Source organism: Harpia harpyja, chromosome 19 (assembly GCF_026419915.1).
Source record: "Harpia harpyja isolate bHarHar1 chromosome 19, bHarHar1 primary haplotype, whole genome shotgun sequence".
Taxonomy (NCBI): domain Eukaryota; kingdom Metazoa; phylum Chordata; class Aves; order Accipitriformes; family Accipitridae; genus Harpia; species Harpia harpyja.
The window spans coordinates 6,062,912-6,083,003 of NC_068958.1; the positions used below are offsets into that span (position 1 = coordinate 6,062,912).

Sequence of the window (20,092 nt, forward strand, 5' to 3'; positions counted from 1 at the left end):
GTCATTTCACAGCAGAGGAGGAGGAAAACAGCAGCTGAACTACCCAATACAAACAATTAAAAGGAAGAAAAGTTTAAAAGTCAAATCTCTGATTTGAATCTCACTGAAGACAACAGCAGTCTTTGATTCAAAAGAGGTGATGACAGAGTCTTTATTCTGTGCATCTTTTTTCTCTCCTGACTTTTCAGAGCCAGATCAAAAGGACACGGAAAGGTGCTGCTGCCTGGCTCTGACCAGACCGCTGTGCTGAAGGGCTCTGGTGAACCACTCCAACAGGGAAACCCTCCTTTCGGACATGGAGTCTAAGGGGAGGTAACTGGGTTTGAAAAGCCTTGCTAACAGACAAACACGGGTTTTCCTCAACATTGATTTATTTTTAAATATACTACGCAAGAGAGACTGGAATAAAAAATAAATCAAAAAAATGAAAAATAGAGAAAGAGAGGAGGAAGAATTGAAAGTCGTGTACAGAAACAATCTGTACTGGACCAAATTAAAGGGGAAACAACCCCCTTAAGTATCACAGAGATGAAGGACAGAGCTATTTACACACTGTAAAAAAGACAAGTCTACAAAAGTGTGTAATAACGAGATACAAATGTATAATATAGTGGCACAATATGTTATCAAAGTAAAAACAGTACCTCCAGGAAAGAGACAGTCCAAGGGTTGGTTGTTTGTTTTTTTTTTTTCCTTACATTTTTAAAGGCAGCCCGTGGCAGAAGTGTGTATTTTCTTTTGAACATTTGTCATGTGTTAAGTCATGGCCATTTGTGAGGGCGAGAAGTGGCGTGAACACACACGAGTGAACTACTAGAAATCATATACAAAACAAACAGTTCCAAAGAGAACAGAATAAAATACAATTGAAGGCAATTAGTGTTTAAGATACACAAGAGGGGTCACGAGTTACTGAGGAACAGGACATGGAAAATGCTTTTTTCTCTTGTTTGGAACTGTTAAGAGGAGTTAAATTGCACCGTTAATAGCCCTAAACCTTGTTCTTTCACTATTTTCACGAGTCACAGTTAGTTCCCAGTTGTGTTGCATTAGTTGGGAAGGTCACAGGACCTTGGAAAGGAAGCCCAGGAGTCCTGCTGTCAGCATTTTGTGGCAGTTTCCTCAGGAGATGCACCCAAGAGAAGCATCTGCAGTCTTCACAGATCCTTGTTTGATGCTGGATGGAACCACACTGGCATGAAGGTAGTGACGGTTTTAACCCCAAAGTACTGGCATCTGAGCTCTTCATGGGGAGTTAGCACTGGCACGGAAAGGAGGCACCACAGCCCCTCAAAGCACAGGTCTCTACGGGAGGGCAGAAGCCAGGTCCCATCTCCACTCATAGAACAAACCCCTGGAAATTCAACTAGAGAAACAGCAGTTCTCGTCCATCTGCGATGTGCAAGCTCAGCTGAAACGACTGTTGGAGGCACAGTGGTAACTCTGAGCTTATCCTAAGCTATCTCCCCCCGCTGCAACCCTCCTGTCTTTCAGGGAGCGATGCCTTGCTCAGCACCAGCCTGCTGCTCCCTGACCTCCGCAACCCTCCACCCCAAACGCCCGCCCGATTAATGTTAGATATCACGAGAGTGTGACAGCACATCCTTCCTCAGACCTTCTCCAGTCCTCTTTCGCTACCAAGGGAGATCTGCAAACAGGCTCCTGTGCCGCTGCATTAGAGGGTGCTGTCTGCAATATTTTGAACCCGAGCAATTCGTTTGGGCTCAATAACATTAAGAAATTACTGAAAACACAGAAACAAAGGGCAGCAGGTGGAATCATAGCAATAATTCGGGCAAACATCACTTGTAGCATTCTGTCATTAAAAAAACCTTACATTAACAATTTTCCCCCCTTCCCACCCAAGCACCAAATCTGTCGCATTCATGTCTGGTAAATGTCAGACTCGGGCCAGGGACATGTGCTGCAACTCTCCCAAGAAATGCAGTGGGTACATTGCTATTCAAACACTCATCCTTGTGTACAGTAGGGCAGAGAGGGGGAACGAAAATGCAGTAGAAAGTCCTCCTGAGGAGGATGGCATCTCAGTGTCCATCAGTCTGGCTTCAGTCTTAATCATCTGTCCAGAACAATAAAATATTAATAAAAAGGCATGGTGTGACATCAGCATTTAGACTTGTAGTCCACAAGGCAAGAACTCCACAGATAAGACGATTACGAGTATATGAAACACAGGGAATCTGAGTTAAGAGGGTGGAAAGTGCCTCTTGAACACAGCCCTGCCCTTTGGAGCTGGGGCATCCATTCACAGTCTGTCTTTTGCACAGCCCTAACCTGAAAGCCCCAGTCCTTTGTCAGTCCACATGTTACCCTCTCCACAGCTGGCTTTGGCCCATTGTGATTTATTTATTTTTTAAAATTTTTTTTAACCTGGCTTCTGCTACCTCTGAACAATGTCGCTGATTTCTTTCACTGAACTGAGAAGTTTACTAAAGTCCTGGGTGGCTGCAGGACCACTGCCAGCTGTTGCCGGGCAGATCTGAAGCTCCCGTAGGTTATTCTCCAGCTTATTGATGGCCTCCCGAAAGGCAAATTTGTTCCTCATCTGCTGAATGGAGTCCACATAGCTCACGCAGAACGTGTAGAGGTTCTTGCCAGCCTCCAAGACAGCGCTGTGGCTTGCCATTTGTTCAGAGTTCTTGCTGATGGCGATCCGCAGAGCCTCAGTGCTTTCCAACACCACCCCTTTAGTGATGGTGCCACTGGCAATCCTCTCTGGGGGCTGCCGGGTCTTCCGCAGCGAGACCCTAGTGGATATAAGAGGGATGAAGGCTGTAGATGATGGCTGGTCCCCGGCTGGGGCAGAGGGTACAGATGAGGAGGAGGCAGCTGGGGCTGCCGTGCTCATCAGCAGCTTTGTAGAGGACTGTGGCTTTGGTACAGAGGGGATCCCCAGCTTTTTCACACCTTCCCCTGACTGGTTTGGCTTGACAGCATCACTGCTTGCAGCCTCTCCAACCTGAGTCAACTGTTTGGATTTCAGCCCAGACACCACATCTGCTGCTGCTTCATGGCTGGGACTGTGAGAAACCTTCCCAGGCTTGCTGATGGACGATGAAGAAAGCGGAAGCGGAGGTGCTGGTTTCAGCTTCGATAACTTCCCTTTGTCCTTCCCTGCCGACTCTGAGGTCTGCTTGAGCCTCCTCAGTCGTGGCTCCTCAGAGGAAGCCTTGCTGGCAACCACGAACCCAGCAGGGTTGGGTTTGGCAGCAGAACCTTGGTCCATTATCACAGTGGTACCTAAGGCACTGGATTTGACTCCATCGTCCTTGTGGAGCACGCTGGAGGAAGGAGGGGCAGCAGGCTGCCTACGGCCAAGTTTTGGCGTCAGAGTGGGAGGGCTGGAGCCAGGGCTTGACTCTGCATCTTTGAACACATCATCAGTGGTCTCTTCATTTTTCTTAAGCAGCCGTGGAGGAGGGGTCACTGTTCCCCTGACAGAAATGTCTGTCTTGGCCTCGTTTGCCCGCTTCCGAGGCAGTGCTGGCTTTTCACTTTTGTGTCCCCCAAAAGTAGAGGAATCAAACTGGCGTCCCGTGGACTGCAAATCCCGAGGCAGAGTCACAGATTTCCATTCTGTGTCCTTTGCTCCGTGGGGCACACATGAGGCTGAGCAGGACCTTAAGAAACGCTTGCTGGAGTTGGAACTACTCTCCTCTTCACCAGCCACCCCTCGACTGCTGCTCATCGTGCTCGACTTCTTCCGTAAATGGGGCGATAAAAATCCAGAGTTCCCAGCAACAACCCCATTGGTGACACCAGCCCCGTTGCTTGGGCTCTGAAATTTGGAGGGGTCAGCTGCATCTGTGGGGGGTGCAATGAAAGCTCCATTGCCAGCATCCCTGCACTCCTCCTCCCCACCCACCCTGCGGTCCGAGTGGCCGTCCATCTCTCTGAAGGAACTGCTCCGTTTCGGAGGGGTAGGGGCAGTCTTCTTCTTCTTCTTGATAAGGGCACTGAAGAGGTTGTGCTTTTTGTCTTTCGGAAGCAGCCTCTCATCTTCATTCAAACTACTCTCCATGGCCACCCTCTCCTTCCGTGGGAGCAAGGGAGAAATAGCAGGTTCATGATCCAGAGGGTCTGCAAGGGAAAGAAAAGAGTCTATTGAGCATTGCTTCAGGAGCCAGAATAATCGGTTTTCTTCCAGAATCGAACCACTGCAGCACCCCCAAAAGGTGCAGGTTTTGTAAAGAGACACAACTTCAGACCAGAAGTAAAGCAAATACAGCCACATTCAAGCCCAGACTGAACGTGGTCCCTAGTCCTGCATACATTCATTTCTGAGGCGGCCTCTACAGAACTCGGCTGCCAAATTACCCTCCCTGTAGGCTTCTGATTTAAACAGCGACATACAAACACAAAATGTTTATGTTCAGATTCCCGCCCTCACATCTGGAGACTTGTCTAAACTTCACACCGTGAAGAAGATAAATATTAAGAGGCCTTTGCTTTAGTCCCTGTGCTGTTGCTGTCTTTGAATAGCCGACCCTCTGAATTAATAAGATATCTCTCTAACCCACCTCCATCCCCAGTCTCCTTGTTCACTTAAGATTCCGATACTCCTAACCTCCTTTCCTGATGTCATCCTTTGTGGGGAATGGAAATAATTTTTTCACAAGCAGAAATCAAGACACCCTTTGACAGCGTCAAACACTGTCATACCACCACAAAGATGGCCAGCTTTGTACAATAATGGAGGAAAGTGGCAGTAACAGCCTCCTTCAGCAGCATTGCTCCAGACGCAAATGATGGGGTGACCCTTTTTCCACTTAACAAGAGGTATTTAAAAATGAGTAGTGGTTTATAATAAATTTATCCAGAGTCCTGAAGGTCTCCATATTTGACTGACAGGGCATCTCATTCCCAGGCCAGGCACTCAGATGGCATTCTAATTCAAAGGAGGAATGCCTTCAGGGCAGCATATACATTTACAGCTCCACTAGGCAGTAAGAAGGGAGATGAAGCAGAGTCATAGGGGAAAAGGAGAATGCTTCTTAGTCACATATTGGTGATCATCATGCTATGGGTAGGATTTTGGTTGAGGAAGGGATTTTCGTTGAGGAGAGAGAATTTGAAGAAAAAATTGTTGCGTACTTTGAGAAGACAGCACGCTTCCACAGGACCACATGCAGTTAAAACTTTCCCACACAAAAACTTATGGGGACCTGGACAAGCAGAAGAGCTCTCACAGCACTTTGGGAGGCCATGGCCTTACTGTGTCTAGACACAGTGGAGCTGCAGAGGATCCAGAGAAAACTAGCAGCTTGCACTGAGGATCAGCTTCCAGCCACTGGACTTGCTATGGAAACACTGACAATTGAAGGGGAAACTGCAATAAAACTTTAATGTGAAATATTTTCTTTCACAATAAAGAGTGAAATGGTTCCCAGCATAATGTTAAAATCATATTATTCCTGCTGCACTTGAATCTCTCAAAGCCCTTAAGTATTTAAATGAAGTTATTTTACTTCAAAGCTTGTAATACTAGGCAATTATATTTCCTATATACAGTAAATAACATTCCTTTCTAAATCACTGATACTTCCTTTTTCAAACATTTAACATCCCCTCTTTTTTTCCCCTCTTTGTCTAGATGTACATCTGCTACTGAAACATGTACTACTAGGTGACATTACACAAAAAAGGTCAGTCACATGAATGGTCAGAGAAGGCAGCCTCAACAGGAGCTGGAAAAAACCACTGTATTTTGTTTTACCTTAATGTTTTTCAAATTAGCTAGATACAAATCTACTGTATACATTCAGCGTTTTACCACTGCTTTTATTACCTCAGAAGGGAAGGTAAGTTCTTGAAGAAACTGATTGAAAGAGAGTTTAATTTCATGGAAGATTCTGTAAATACCTCTTTGTCCCTTGCTGAAATTATATTTGGTACCTGCCAAGAGTAATACTCTTCAGCGCTCCAAGCACAAATCTGGTAGGATGGAACAGTGAAGAAACCTCCCTTATGGGGCTTGCTAAACCCGAGCAATCCTCCTGCTTTAAATTATGCAGTGTGGTAGTGTAAAGTGGCTTGAACACAGCACATTACCCAGCACTCAGATGCAGGGGGAGATCCCACTGATAGCTCCTACCAGGGAGTGGGAAGTGGATATGATCAGAGAGCTCTGTGCTCAGGTTCTGGTCTATAGGGAGCTGCAGGCAACAGCCATTAAGTTAAAAGAACTCCTAGGGCTTCTCTAAGCAACAGCAGGTAAAATGCCAATCCCTCAGTCAGTTAAGGATTCACACTCCCAGCTGCTGTGTGTATCTGGTCCCAAGATTAACAACGTACCTTTGCAAAAAAATAATAAAAGGAGTTCTGAACCCAGGAAGGCAAACTCAGCAGCCTGTCACCCAGAAACACAATACTGGTACAGAAAGATGGCACTTGTTATGAGACACAGCTTTGCCTAGGTGAAGACCTGGAGCTGGACATGCATTTTGTTTTCCTCTGTATTTCCTGAAGGAATAATGACTTTAATTAAAACCTACCACATTCCCCCTGGCCTCGAGCATGTGCAGTCTCCAAGCCCTCGTTGGCATCTTTGCTTTCAGCAGCTCTCCTCGATGTTCGTGTTTTCGTTGGTAACTCTGGGGCCTGGAGGAAATTGCTCACTACGCTCCTCATGCCCTTCTTTCCCAACTCCTTCTCCACCTCTGCAACGAACAGAAGAAAAACAATCACTACAATCAACAGAAGATAAGAACTATTGTGCTGTTCAGACTTCATAGCACAAAAGAAAAGCGAACAACACAAGGTAGAGTTTCCTTGAGGTTGTTCAGCCATTTGGGCCTTTAAAAATCAGGTGCGTGCCCATACACAGAAAAAGCCCACATGTAAACGCCTCTCTGTTTTCTATGCCATTCACACCAGGCCGTATAACCTAGGACTGAGTTTCACTGCAAAGCAGCGTATGAGCAATGTGCAGTGTTAAGGATGCAGTTGGCCCTTTTCCCATCCCTGGAATTGCTGGTCCGAGAGGGACCCAGACCTACCATCCGATATGCTGGATTCCTGAAACATCGTTTCAAAGGCCTGATGGATCTCAGCAAAGGAGGGTCTATCGGAAGGGCTCCACTGCCAGCCTGAAAAAACAACACCACTCAAAACTTCCTGCCAGCATTAGACATTCAGTACACTGCACCAGGAGGAGCTAGCTATCGCAGTTCCTTTTTTATAAAATGGGCGAGATAAAATAATGACGTGAAAACCTCATCTGAAGGGTGCTGGGTATCTGCAACCACCGCTGAGCCAAAGTAATGCTGGAAAAAAAAAAATGTATCACACTGTAAATCACGTACCAAAAGGCCACAGTGGAAGAGTAACAGTCGGTCCCTTAAGAAGCCTAATGAAGCTCCTGTTTCATCCTTAGAGCACAAGCTTTTCTTTAAATTGTGAGGAAAAAGGAGACAAAGAAAACATTGAGCCTAACAACAAATCTCTCCCCCAGGCCTATGTGCTCCCAGTAGAGAAGAACATAACATGTTCGTCCTCTGGGGAAAGCAGTTTTAAGCAAAACACTTCTACATAGCATTGCACCTTCACTGGAACTGGCAGGGGGTTTCTCATGCCTTGCTGTATGTGGCCAGATCCTGGCAATTTTACTGCACCTCTGCAGAGCTAAAAAGCAGCATTTGCAGGGCTGAGGAACACTTACATGCTCTCATGAGCTCATAAACTTTCTCAGGACAGCCTTCCGGGCGCTCCATACGGTAGTCTTTCTCCAACAGCTCATAGACTTGAGACAGGTCAATCCCAGGGTAAGGGGACATACCATAGGTTGCAATTTCCCACAGCAGAACGCCAAAGGCTGCAGTGAAGAAAGAAAAAAAAAAAAAGATTAAAAAATCAATAAGCTTTGTTTTCATCTTAAATTTGAGAGGATGTTTAGTGGGAGTAGTCACTAAACAGTGCTGCACACTTAAACCAGCTCTGGGTGGCTCAGATCCCATGCTCAGCAGCAGCTTAAATGTTAAAGAAGCGTAACAAGCCACTTCGTCAGCACAGACAAGTCTCCTGCGATATGACAGGGTAGAATTAGACTAATTTTCAATGTATCAGTTGTCTCAAACCTGAACGCCTTGAGATCCTTCAAGTCCTATTAAAGGCACAATTAAGAGGCTTCACAGTGGATTAGCTGAAACCATTTCACTGCTGCACTGCAGTCTCTCCCTCAATTTGACAGCTCCTCTCATCTGCAACCTCTCCCTAGAGGACTTGCACATTTCAATAGCTCAGGGCTTTTTGGGGTGCCCTTGTTTAGCTGCAGCATGGTCTAGAGGGGAAACCTGGGAGGCAGCCGTGAGAGGAAAGCTTCAGCAGGTGCTACCAACAAGACAGGGTGAGGGTGAGAGATTTTGGTCACAGGGAAAGCTGAACAGTAAAAGAGAGAGCACAAAAAGGGTCTTGAAATAGGCAAGGCATTCAAGTCCCAGAAGTCGGTGTGGATGCAGGTCAGCACCAGGGTCAGGCAGCTAACCCAGGAGTCAGGCACACAGAATAAACTCAACACCAGTTCAACAACCTGCATGTAATTAGTTCAGTCACCCTATTCTGTTCTTAACCTGAAGAGAAAGCGATTACAATTCTGCATAAGTAAGGAAATCACATCACATTACATGGTAACACCACCAAGGGCAATTTACATTAGACATTTCTGTGCACAATTTTCTTTGATTGCTGTCTTGAGGCAGTGAGGTGAAAGCGTCTAAACTGTGGCGTGCCCAGCAGCAGCCGTGGCCTCCAGGGATGGCTGGCTTGTTCTAATCAGATCCCAAAGTCCACTGCCCCAACTTTCACTACACAAGGTTACGCTAACCCTAATTAAAGACACCCAATACTCCTTTTGGATCTTTCCTTCCTGAGTACTCTACTATTTAAACGCAACAGGGGTCCTGCAGCCACCACAGCGATACAGCAGCATCCTTGGGACTGTGGCAGATACCTGGCAGCAGCCAACACCGCCACGTGTAAGTCCAAAGCAGAAAAAACACCTCGATCAACTCCTTGAGAGGCTGTTTTGGGTTTTCCTCCCCCATCGATAAAACATTTTGCATCAGCCAGCTACCTAAAAGTTTCTTCAAAATAAAGCCTTTCTCTGCACATTTTCCCCAAAACTCCAGAAAGGTTCATCACTGCTTCACTACTATCTGTTGTTCTATATGCAGAAGATGCTCAGGATAACATTTTCCAAGTGCCTTTGGGACCACGTCCCACAAACTTCTATCTCATGTCTCTGTGCACTTTTGAGAATTTGACCAACAGCTATGGCAGAGATATAAAACCCAAAGAAAGGCTGATAAAAAGTACAATGAGATTTTCTGCTGTCAGATTTGATAGAACGTAGCTCCATTTAGCTAAGCCTACTCTTATCACCAGCACTTCAAGGCTCTTCAATAACCATTTGTCATCAAATTTTCTCTCTGTTTCTCCTCATCTCATTCCGAAGATTATTCTTTTAAAATGCAGAAAGATGAGCTTGGAGCTATCCGATACACATGTAATTTTTTTCTTTTAACATACAATGAACCAGATACTCACTTTCCTCCTTGACATAGTTAGAAAGGTCCTGGCTACATAACAATATATCGCTTCATAGTTCTGTGCCAGAATTCTATCAAGACAGTAGTATCGGTGCCCTCCAGCCCCATTTCATACATTTCTATAAAAACTACAGTAACCTTTATTTTCATATTTGGCAACGATTCAAATGTATAAAGTCAGGTCGGCATCCTCAGTGCTCCACTCAAAGACTGACTTAGTAGAGATTAGTTCCTGCACTCTGACAAGCTCATAGAACAATATGGCTCAAACCAGGGAATACACTCCCTCCTGAAATGTTTCACAATGTCCTCATTTCACAGCCCTGGAAAAGACGACTATAATCTGCATTAATTCGTAATTGCAAATTCTTACCCCAGACATCAGACTTAATGGAGAACTTGTTGTAGGCCAGGCTTTCTGGTGCAGTCCACTTGATAGGGAATTTTGCTCCGGCGTGGGCAGTGTATGTGTCGCCTGTCATTAGCCTGCTCAGGCCAAAGTCTGCCACCTTCACCAAGTGGTTCTCCCCTACAAGGCAGTTTCTGGCAGCAAGGTCCCTAAAAACAAGAACAAAAATAGGCAATGAGTAGTCTTTACCGTCTCACTTCTAGCAACAACAAGGAAATCTGCTGTTCCTGAAGAAACCTGGGCCTGTGTATGATTATTTTGATCAGAGTATTACACAGAAATTATGTAGTTATACACATACATGTAAGAGGGAAAGTTATTTTCCATTCCAGCTTTGTAAGACTGTCATCCAAACTTTTTTTTTAATTTGAAGTGAAAGCTTCAAGAAGCCCCCTCACTTTCAATAAAAGCTGCCACCCTCAGGATAAAAATAATTTAAAGAAATGTCAGTGCTCAAGTTATCAATAGCTGCGGATGAGCACTGAACACACGAACTCTCAATGCCTGACTTCTTGCCCACCTCTCTAGCAATTCGGTCACCCCAGCCAACACCAGTCGCTCTCCAGAACTCCTTTTCCAGTCCTAGCTCAAGCACCAGGTTTAGCTCCCACCTATGCTCTTCTTCCTCCCAAGCGTACCACATTTTACAACACAACTTTTTCATACCATGTTTTGGCCTTTTCAAACCTGTTGTAGCCTCTGCGATCAGTATTTACATTTTTAAAGGAGTGGGCAATAAGCAATTTAAGGTTTTCCTCCACATTTTTTCACCTGCCTCTTCCCTGGCAGGTGAGAGATGTGCATGTTGCATTTGCCACTTCCCTGGCTCGTACTTGCTGTTAGCACCCTTGGAAATGCTTCATGAGTATAGAAATGTAAAGCACAGAATTACCTTTCTCCTAATATTAGGTTTTGTTAAAAACACTTATCCAGATTATGTCACGTTGAACTAAAAATTGATTCTACCAGAAAGCTCGGGTGAGATCTTTAGATATGAGGCAGACATTGCTGTTTCTTTTGCTTGTTCTGCTCAATCAGAATAAATTAAAAAAAAAAAAAAAAAAAAGTACGTCTTACTAGATGCCCATTAAATTTTCACAGTGTTTTTGAATATACCTTCTTATCAATGCTGATTACTACAATGTGTGTCTAAATAAAAGCTCCTCTTCATAATCAAATTCCTCCTCCTTCCTGATTCATTAAATGAGGTCACAGCCCAGCATTTGAATCCATGGATGTGAACTGTGACAACACTCTTAAAATAATTGGGTAGGTGGGTATGGGGGTGGCTGATAAGGAAAAACGCTACTATTTATTTTAGATAAATGGGTCATCAGAAATAAGTGGAAATAAAATGAACAGGAGAGCAGACAAATGGGATTCATACAAAGCAGCTTTTAAAGTTCACTTCCTACAGGCTGAAAGGATGAAATACTTTCAACAGAGCAAATCAAAGGCTGGAAATTTTAATTTGCAGCATCACTGTTCACTTTATTGACTGACAGAAGCATTTAAACAGGCCTTTCAGGCAGCAAAGGCAATGCATGACTTAGAGGAGCACCTAGAACTTTACACATGATCTTCGTATTTGTCTCTGTGAAAAAACATGTGCTAATTTCATATTCCAGTTAATTGGGCAGGAAAGGTCACGCTATGGCACAGAGTCCATCTTGTATAAAGCTCAGCAACTCTCAAACCTTTGTGCAGGATGTGTCATTATATTGCTAGGAGGCCATTTCTACAGATGAAGAATGCAAAGCTCTAGCCATAATTGCAGCACACTTAAAGGTCAGAGTCTCTGAGACTTTTAAGACGGCGGAGATGCTTATTAAAGTGAATATGCAATCTGGACAATAGTGGGAAACAATCCCTACAGAGGATGGAAAAAAAAGTGAAACAAACAAGAAAGAACATGGGATAAGCAGGCACTAAGAGGGTGGCTTTGCTGTGAGCACCTGCACGCACCCAGCAACATCAACTGCAGCAGTTTTTAATGGCTGTTAGAATAAAGGAAGAGCAGTAGCTTATCTGGTCTATCAAGAGCCCGTTACTTTGGGAAGCATTTACACTTAAGGCCCTTGCCCAAAATATAAAAGTACTGCTATGTCTTTCACCTGCATCTACTTCAAAGGTAAGAGAAAAACACTGAGAGAAAAACAATTAGGAGACCATCCTATAGGCAGGTTAGTGTACTGTATCAGAATACAATGCACTAGTGTGTTAAATATAGGACACCAACTGCATCTAAGTCAATAATCTGAAAGGCAGGAAAATAAATCAAGGGGTGTTTTGTGCTCAAGATTCAGGGGTGCTCACTGTCCCTCCTACCTGTGAATGAAGTTTTTCTTCTCCAGGTACTCCATGGCTGAGGAGATCTGAGTTGCCATGTACAGTAGCACCACAGCATTCACCTCCTGCCGGTTACACTCACGCAGATAATCCAACAGATTCCCATACGTCATGAACTCCGTAATGATGTAGAAAGGAGGTTCCCGTGTGCACACCCCTTGGGACCAACATAAAGTTTACAATGAATGTTTGAGAATATCAGTGAATCTTCAGGTTTTGTCCTCTAGGGCAATTTATACCTCTAGAAGGTAGAAATATGGGGCTCACAGGAAGAATGAGTTCTGCTCGGAATTGGTTAATAGAGGGTTTTAATTTCCTGCTTCAGGCTCTGGCAACTTCAATATTAGGGAGACGAGATCATTAAAAATCATGTATTAGTGGTACAAATTGTGAATTTTGCCAGACAATAAGTGTCTGTATTTAAAGCCTTGGTATGGTAAGCAGCTTATCTGCTCTTTAACATCCATATCACTGCACAAGGGTTTAGTTCAAATCCCTCTGCTTGGTATTTATCACTTACCTAATAATTGCACCAAGTTCGGATGCTTGATCTCCTTCATTACTGCGGCTTCTTTCAAGAACTCTTCCACCTCCATGGTATCCTCCTGCAGAACAATGGTAAAGCTTTGGCAAGGACAGTGCACACAAAGGAGGAACATGTTTTTGTATGAGGACACAAGAACTGCAAACTGACAACATAAGCCACAGTTCTTTCAAGGTAATTCTTCCCTGTAGCCACATCATAATGCCAAGGAGTTAGGAACACTGGGTATTTTGTAGAATTTTAAAAATATATATTTTTATCATTCTTATTCTAACAGAGCTTTTTGGGGCAAGAAAATCCATATCCCTTTTGTGAAGGGCCTCTCACAGGACCACTCAGGAGTTGAAAAGGAAAAATGTGCTTGTTCCTAACAGAAAAAAAAGATAACATGAAATAAAGTGCAGAAAAGAAACGAAACAAGAATGAACATAAAAGGAAGGATACGCCACAATCAAATGCTTCAGAAGCTGCTGAAATGCAGGCCCCCAGTTTCACTGGGTAGGAGCAAGAAATCCCCCCTTTCAGACGGGGAGGCATGACCGATGGCAACCACTCCATAATTGAAAGCCCGAGGTTTCACAGATTTCATTTCTGGCATTTAGAGCCTGACCCATGACGTAACCGTTCTGGGCAGACGTGTCACTACCTATTTGTTGAACACCATAAAGTTGCTTGGCACAACACAAAACCGAGGAGGATACAATCTTGCTCAAAAGACATATTTTCTGAAGCAAATATGCCCCAAATGGCCGGAAGGTCATTTCAAAGTGGTGCAAAAATACAGATCTATTCCTAAAGCAATGTTTCTTTCTATATCCATATTTTTTTTCATTGATGGATTAATGTTGACAGGCTACATGGACGAAGTGTTTTAAGGAAGGATTGGAAAGGATTTACTGCTGCTGGTGAGAATGATAACAGCGGGCTGCCGCTGTAAGATCCAGCCAGCTCTCTGCTTTGCAGTTAGCAATGAGAACATTTTTCCAAAAGTTTCATTCAATCATTTACTATTCGTTGCCAATTAGCTTGATTGGCAGCTGTGATTTGCTGAACACACTATGTCAAAACTAATAGTCCAAAGGTCCTTGTGAGCAGAACCTTAAACTGTTTTCTTTGGCAAAGGAAACTGGGTTAACAATCCAGGTTGCAAAATTACCCTAAATACGTATTTATCTTACGCATGCTATACAAACTCTGAAAGGTTGCTCCTCTGCATAGCTGTTCCACTGTTTTAAATCTCTTACCTCTAAGTGACCAAATTAATAGGAAGGACACATACAGAGAACTACTGTAACAATGATCTCTCTGAAAACCTGATCCCATGCAAAGGACCAAGCTTAACCAGCTTCCACCTTCCACTGTACAAAACCATGGAAGAAATAAACCAGTTCTGGCTATACAATATTTTCCTAGCAGAGCACAGGACCATGCCATGGCATTAAGGGACACCAGGGTTGCACGTTGCTTAATTTAAAACACAGACTTCTCTGCTCGGGGCTGGCGGGGGGGCGGGGGGGGACAAAAAAAGAAGAGAAAGAAAAAAAAAGGAAAGGGAAAAAAAAAAAAGAAGAGGCAATCCTAAAGGATGCAGGCTTGAGGTGTGCAGTAAGAAATGTGCTGAGATGACCAGCTCACAACAGTTCAGCCATTAAATGGCCCTCATGGGGAACAAGTTTTGGCCACAGTCACAGCAGGCTGCATCTGGTCCAGCGCTACGCAGGTCACAAAGCTCCACTCCCAGTTACTGCAGCCAGTGCCCACCTCATGCCCCTTTCCAACAACATCAGGTGTAAAAACACAAATTCAGAGCGTGTCGTGTTATGATAACAGACCCTTATAAATACTGATGTGTCCTGTGCAACTCACTGAGCTTTCAATGATATATTTTAATGGGAAACATCTAAGCACCAAAACACTTGTCTAGCACTTCCCAATTAAATGCATCTGAGGAACAGTGTGTGCTACTTTCATTGCCTTCTTGCGTGATCTAGTGTTTTGTGCCAGCTATGAGCTACGTTTAGACACTTGATAGAAAACTGAACTGGGTGTTCGTAAGCATTGCTATTCAAAAAGAAGCTGGAACGATTCTATTTTCCTCTTTTAGTTTTCCCTCCCCTTTATCTTTCTTATAGAGATATCTGGAGTAGATGGGGAAGGAACAAGAAGAGCCATATAAAGTTTTGAAAAACATTCTCTCAGAGGAAAATAAAGTGAGTCATTTGAACATTTGCACAGAAGCTGCGGAGGGCTTGTTTTCCCCTGTAGAACTGGGATATAAATGTGATTTTAAAATGTTTCCCAAAACTTTGAAGAAAGCTATAATCCCACCTGTCAGGCTGGAGACTGATGGATTTAAGGAAGGTGGATTATAAATTTGCTTTTAAGGATGGGTTTAGTGTGCATAATTGCAGGTGGAAGTCTTTCTCAACTCTTCTTGGTTATTCTTACATTCCCCAGTGGAACGTGCTGCTCCATACTACATTATGAACCAGTTTTAGTCATGTTTCATTAAATATTTACCTGATATATTTGAAACAGCCATGGTCTGTATTAAGGTTTCTCCTCATGCACAAATGGATTTTATGGGATAACACGCAATTTGCCTTTGTTGACGAGTTTTAGAGAGAAGAGAATGAAAGCAACCACTACAGTTTGGAGCAAAATGAGAAAGCTAAAGACGTCAGGTATCCTCTCACCGCAACCAGAAGCAGGAAAGGAGATGTTACAGCAAACAACGTTCCATGAAAGAACTGGTCTCTCCATTTCACTATAAACAGGCATTTTGTTCAACCTGGTCACATCCCAGCTCCACCTGCACTGCAACGCTCCCGAGTAAGCCCTGCGGTCCCCAGTGCACTGGATCCGAGCAGGGATAACACTAGGTGTCACTCGCTCCCTGTGCAAGCAAGAACTTGGACTCTCCTCCGCTGGGGAGCAGCAACAGGAATCTCCAGAGTACAAAGAAGGCCAAAATGAAAATACTTTCTGCAACCATAGCAACCCAGAAATACTGAGGTAGCCGCTGCTCAGAGAGTAAGGAAGAAGTACTTTCCCCAAATTAAGGAAACATTCATCCCCTGACACTGAAGCATCTACACAGTTCTCTCCACTTCAAAATTTCCACTGCAAAAAACAAAAAGAAACAAACAAAAAACTCTGTTCTGTTTGTTTCTGCAAGGCCAAACCACATCCCCATTGGAGGAGAGAGAACATGGTGTCAAGTTAGCATAAACTGTTATTAAGCAATCAAATGCAATGTGTGTGGAAGGTGCCAGAAGATCTCAAGACATTTTTATAAACATAGATGAATTAAGCAATGACCTTATGAACTCACAGAGCATTATTTGCATTTCAAGAGACAAGGAAACCAAGACACAGAAATCAGGGAGCAGAGCCAGAAACAGAACTGATTAACCAGTTCCTCATTAAAGCCACTTATGAATTTTAATGTGTTTTAGCCTAGATACACTTTTTCCCCCTCTTGTATCTTTTGATAAGAAGCAGCTGTGAAGAATTGCTTAAGACTTCCAGGTACACAGGGAGCTTGTCTTTTGGGAAAGACAACGCCACATAAGACAGAAAATCAAAACATGTAAAGCCTCCCTGAAGCACAGCCTTTGAATTTTATGTTGACTGACTCACAATCCATAATTTTCCTTAATACGCTAGCTTGTGTTAGTGTGTTCATCCGTGAACAGCTCACCTTTGCCACACCCTGAACGCGAGACATCACAGCACTATTTACTTTTCTAAGGTTTCATCCATTCTAAAGTAAAAATTGCACTGTTATCATCCTCCTTTGTTTAGTTACAAGTGTTTCAGGTATCGCATAAAACCGTAACAGGATCAAGCTCTTTCAAAAATACTCTATTCCAGGCCTACAGCACAGAAAGGAGGTGCCATCAATGACCCCAACTGTCTAATGAGGCCTGAGGGCAGGCACTTTCTGCTGAATGGAGATGAATGGGAATGCCCAGAGATTTGAGTCCTACCTTTAGGGTCTTCACAGCCACTGTAAGGTTGTACTTCTTCCAGACTCCTTCATACACCTCGCCATACTGCCCTCCACCAAGCTTGTGTTTCATCGTGATGTCAGTTCGCTCTATCTCCCATTTGTCATAGTTTGGAGACACGCCATAAATAGTGGGCTTATTGCGTTTGGGCGCTGGGTAGTGCAAAGTGGTGATGAGCCCATCTGCGACAGTTGAATGATGATGGACCAACTCTGCTAAGGTGTTGAAGCGGCTCTCAGAAGAGACATACAGCTAGGGACCAAAGAGAAAGAGAAAAGCTCATTCGCATAATGCACATCAGAGCATTCGTTTGTAGAAACTACATTATAAAATTGTGAAAGCAAAGCGTTACATCACTTCTACTCAATCTGCAGTACTATGAGCTCCACCAGCTCTGTAACTAGTTCTCAGAAGTTCAGACCTGAGAACGATCAACGCTTACATGGGAAATGCATGGATTCAGGAGAAAATGCACACACTTCACTTAAACTATGGAAGAAATGACTGCAAATAGCATTAGATTGGCATGCTGTTGCTTGAAATGTCTTTTTTCAAAAGGCTGGTCAGTAAAGATTGTGGGACATTTCCTGGAGAGTAGGGGGTTGTCAACCTCAGTGTCTTGATTCCATTATTACTATTTGGATTATGACATTTTCACCTGCCTAAATTCTCCTTGAAGTGTCACTAGCAAACCGGTGGCTTCCCTGCTTTTGGCCTAAGCTTCTGCATAGTATTTTGCATGAAGTTAGGCAGCTGGTCTGCTCCATTCTTGTGATGGGTACTGATCAATAACACAGAAGTAAAATCATTACCACTGAATGAAAACCTGCTGTGAGGCATGATAACCCATATTTGTTACCTTTTTAACATTTATACAGAAGATCCTAAAAGCCTACTAAAAATAACGGACAAGCAACTCCCTACCACCAGAGCTTTGTATTTCTGGTTTTCACGCTCAAGCCCAGTCTTCTGCTAGGCAAGGTGACAAAAGCTAGAAATTTAATTTTAAAAACAGTGATGCTGATAACACCTGAAGGAGAGGGAGAAATCTTTGTATCAAAGTGCAACAGCCTACGCTGGATGCAGCACACAGAAGATGGAAGAGCTCCATTTCTCACAAATGACCGCGGTCTAGCAAGGGACAGCCTTGCAGGAAGAGCAGCACCACGTTAGCCACCCAGATTTCTGTCCAGTCCACACACTGTGAAATGCGTGTGATGCACTGGTCCCACTGTGCACATTATGTGCCAATAGCTATGATCAAACTTTCCAAATGCTTCGACTTGCTGGATATGCACTCAACAGTTTGTGCATGTGCAGTGGCCATCTGTCTGGGATTTTGGGAGCCCAGGAAGTTGACCAGGCTGCCAGGCATCCAAAATCCCAGACTTAGGGTCACATTCTGATTCTTCCACCTGGACAGAATTTTTGGATGGAAAAAGGAAATGCACCTGTGAAGCTCCAGAAATAAGTGAGCATGTCCAACAGAGAAGGGAGAGGCATTTGCAAGAGAAAAAAAAAAGTTTGCAGGGAGGGACAAAACCACCCTCAAACTGGAGACTGGCAATTCCCGTATGGATGCTCCTCCTTTGCAGGCAACTGTTTACTATACAAACCCAAAATGAGAACGAGAGGCATTGGAGAAGACCAAATATTCCAAAGCGTATGAGAGCACAGGCACTACATATAAGAAAAGGTGAGTGAAAAGCGCAGCCATATCATCCAAGGAAGTCTGAGTGATAGACAAAAGTGCCTCACTCCCTCAGCATCCTGCTTGCCCAAATCCCTACTTAAGTCTTATGCATGCTTATGTATGTATAGTAAGTATCATGGTCAGAATTGGCAAAACCTGCCAATCTATGTATTTCATGGACTTATTTGAAAGAGCTGCAGATAAAATGCTTGGCTCAGGCACACAGTATAACCCAGAAAGGGGAAAACACACACAGACGTGAATGACCCCACACACCAGTCACAGACAGGTCAGACTACTGGGTGGTACAACAAGGTACAGGGTGGCCGTTGACTTTCAAGCTATGGCCTTTGTAACAGAATGATGGCCCCTGTAAGGTCTCTGGGAAGTGAACATTGTATAGCATTTGTCATCCAAAAAAGGCAACTATGCTGTAGAAATCTACCTTTCCAGTGTTGGGAAATCATAATCCCTGGTTAAAATGGCCCACTTGAGCTAAAACCAAACAATTAACTACTCTGGTGACAACACATCCACTTTTGGATGCGCAAAGGCATTCAGAGTGGAGGGTTTTACACCCTGGGCTGGAGAAATCTACTTTCCTTTCACTCTTGTTCTTTTTTTGCTAGAGTTGCTGATAAAAACCTCCTATGGAAACTTTATCTCTAGAAAATAAAGGCATCCTCCTGGGGAGCATGTCCTCTACTAAAATGAGTCGGTTATTCTTTTGGTAAAGTAACTGGACCAAATCTCATTTCAACCCTATGACTAAAACCAAACCACTTTCATGGTCAAAGAGGTGACATCACCTTAAAAACAGATGTTCTGAGAACAGAAAAGTGGCAACATAAGAGAGGCTTTTACAGCTGCATGGCTCAGACCACCAAGCATTAGCCAGTAAAACCACAATTTAAAACAAGCCATACCTGTTTGGGAAGGACTTGTTGTACTTACTAGCAGTGGTATGAGCAGTTCACACGTTACACTGAGGACTAAAATATATAAGCACGGATGTAGAAAATTATGCTGAATTCAAGGATCACTTGGAAGTATTAGAGAAGTACGGAGAAGGAAGCTGCCCATGCTTTTATGATGGCTTATATCTCAGGATCTCAAAATCTCATGGGAATTAGAGATACCTGTATTTTGTGTGACAGATTACATGATCTTGTTACAGATGGAGAAAGAAGTTAAATAAATAGCCAAAGGTTTCAGAGCAAACCTGTAGCAGGATGGAGAACAGAAGAGGATTGCCCTGTCCAGGCCACAAGACAACACTCCATGCCTTAACACACATGAAGTTTTCCATTTACATTAAAAAACCACATCCACCCACTAAATGTGCTTATTCTGGAGGCAGAGTTTTTCTAACCTCCCAGTGATTACATCTCAACACTGACTCCTGAAGGCCTTACTTCCCATCAGCACTACTGGCAATCAGAGTTATGCTGTGTTTAAATCTTCATCTGGAATTTGAAGCATGTATCACAAGATGAAGCAAGGAGCAGCTATGAACGG

At 43.7% G+C, this 20,092-nt stretch overlaps 1 protein-coding gene across 3 annotated transcripts in view; it reads right to left on the reverse strand.

Moving 5' to 3' along the window:
• Positions 1 to 353: 353 nt before the first annotated feature.
• Positions 354 to 20,092, reverse strand: part of ABL1 (ABL proto-oncogene 1, non-receptor tyrosine kinase) — an 82,817-nt gene continuing 63,078 nt past the window's right edge. For all 3 annotated transcript variants that reach the window (XM_052814864.1, XM_052814865.1, XM_052814866.1), the window contains 8 exons: positions 16,861 to 17,133; positions 12,845 to 12,929; positions 12,304 to 12,481; positions 9,940 to 10,124; positions 7,682 to 7,834; positions 7,020 to 7,109; positions 6,516 to 6,680; positions 354 to 4,101 (listed from right to left, as the gene is read on the reverse strand). In XM_052814864.1, coding sequence (XP_052670824.1) covers positions 2,402 to 4,101; positions 6,516 to 6,680; positions 7,020 to 7,109; positions 7,682 to 7,834; positions 9,940 to 10,124; positions 12,304 to 12,481; positions 12,845 to 12,929; positions 16,861 to 17,133 — 2,829 coding nt within the window. In that variant the 3' untranslated portion in view covers positions 354 to 2,401. The remainder of the gene's footprint in view (positions 4,102 to 6,515; positions 6,681 to 7,019; positions 7,110 to 7,681; positions 7,835 to 9,939; positions 10,125 to 12,303; positions 12,482 to 12,844; positions 12,930 to 16,860; positions 17,134 to 20,092) is intronic.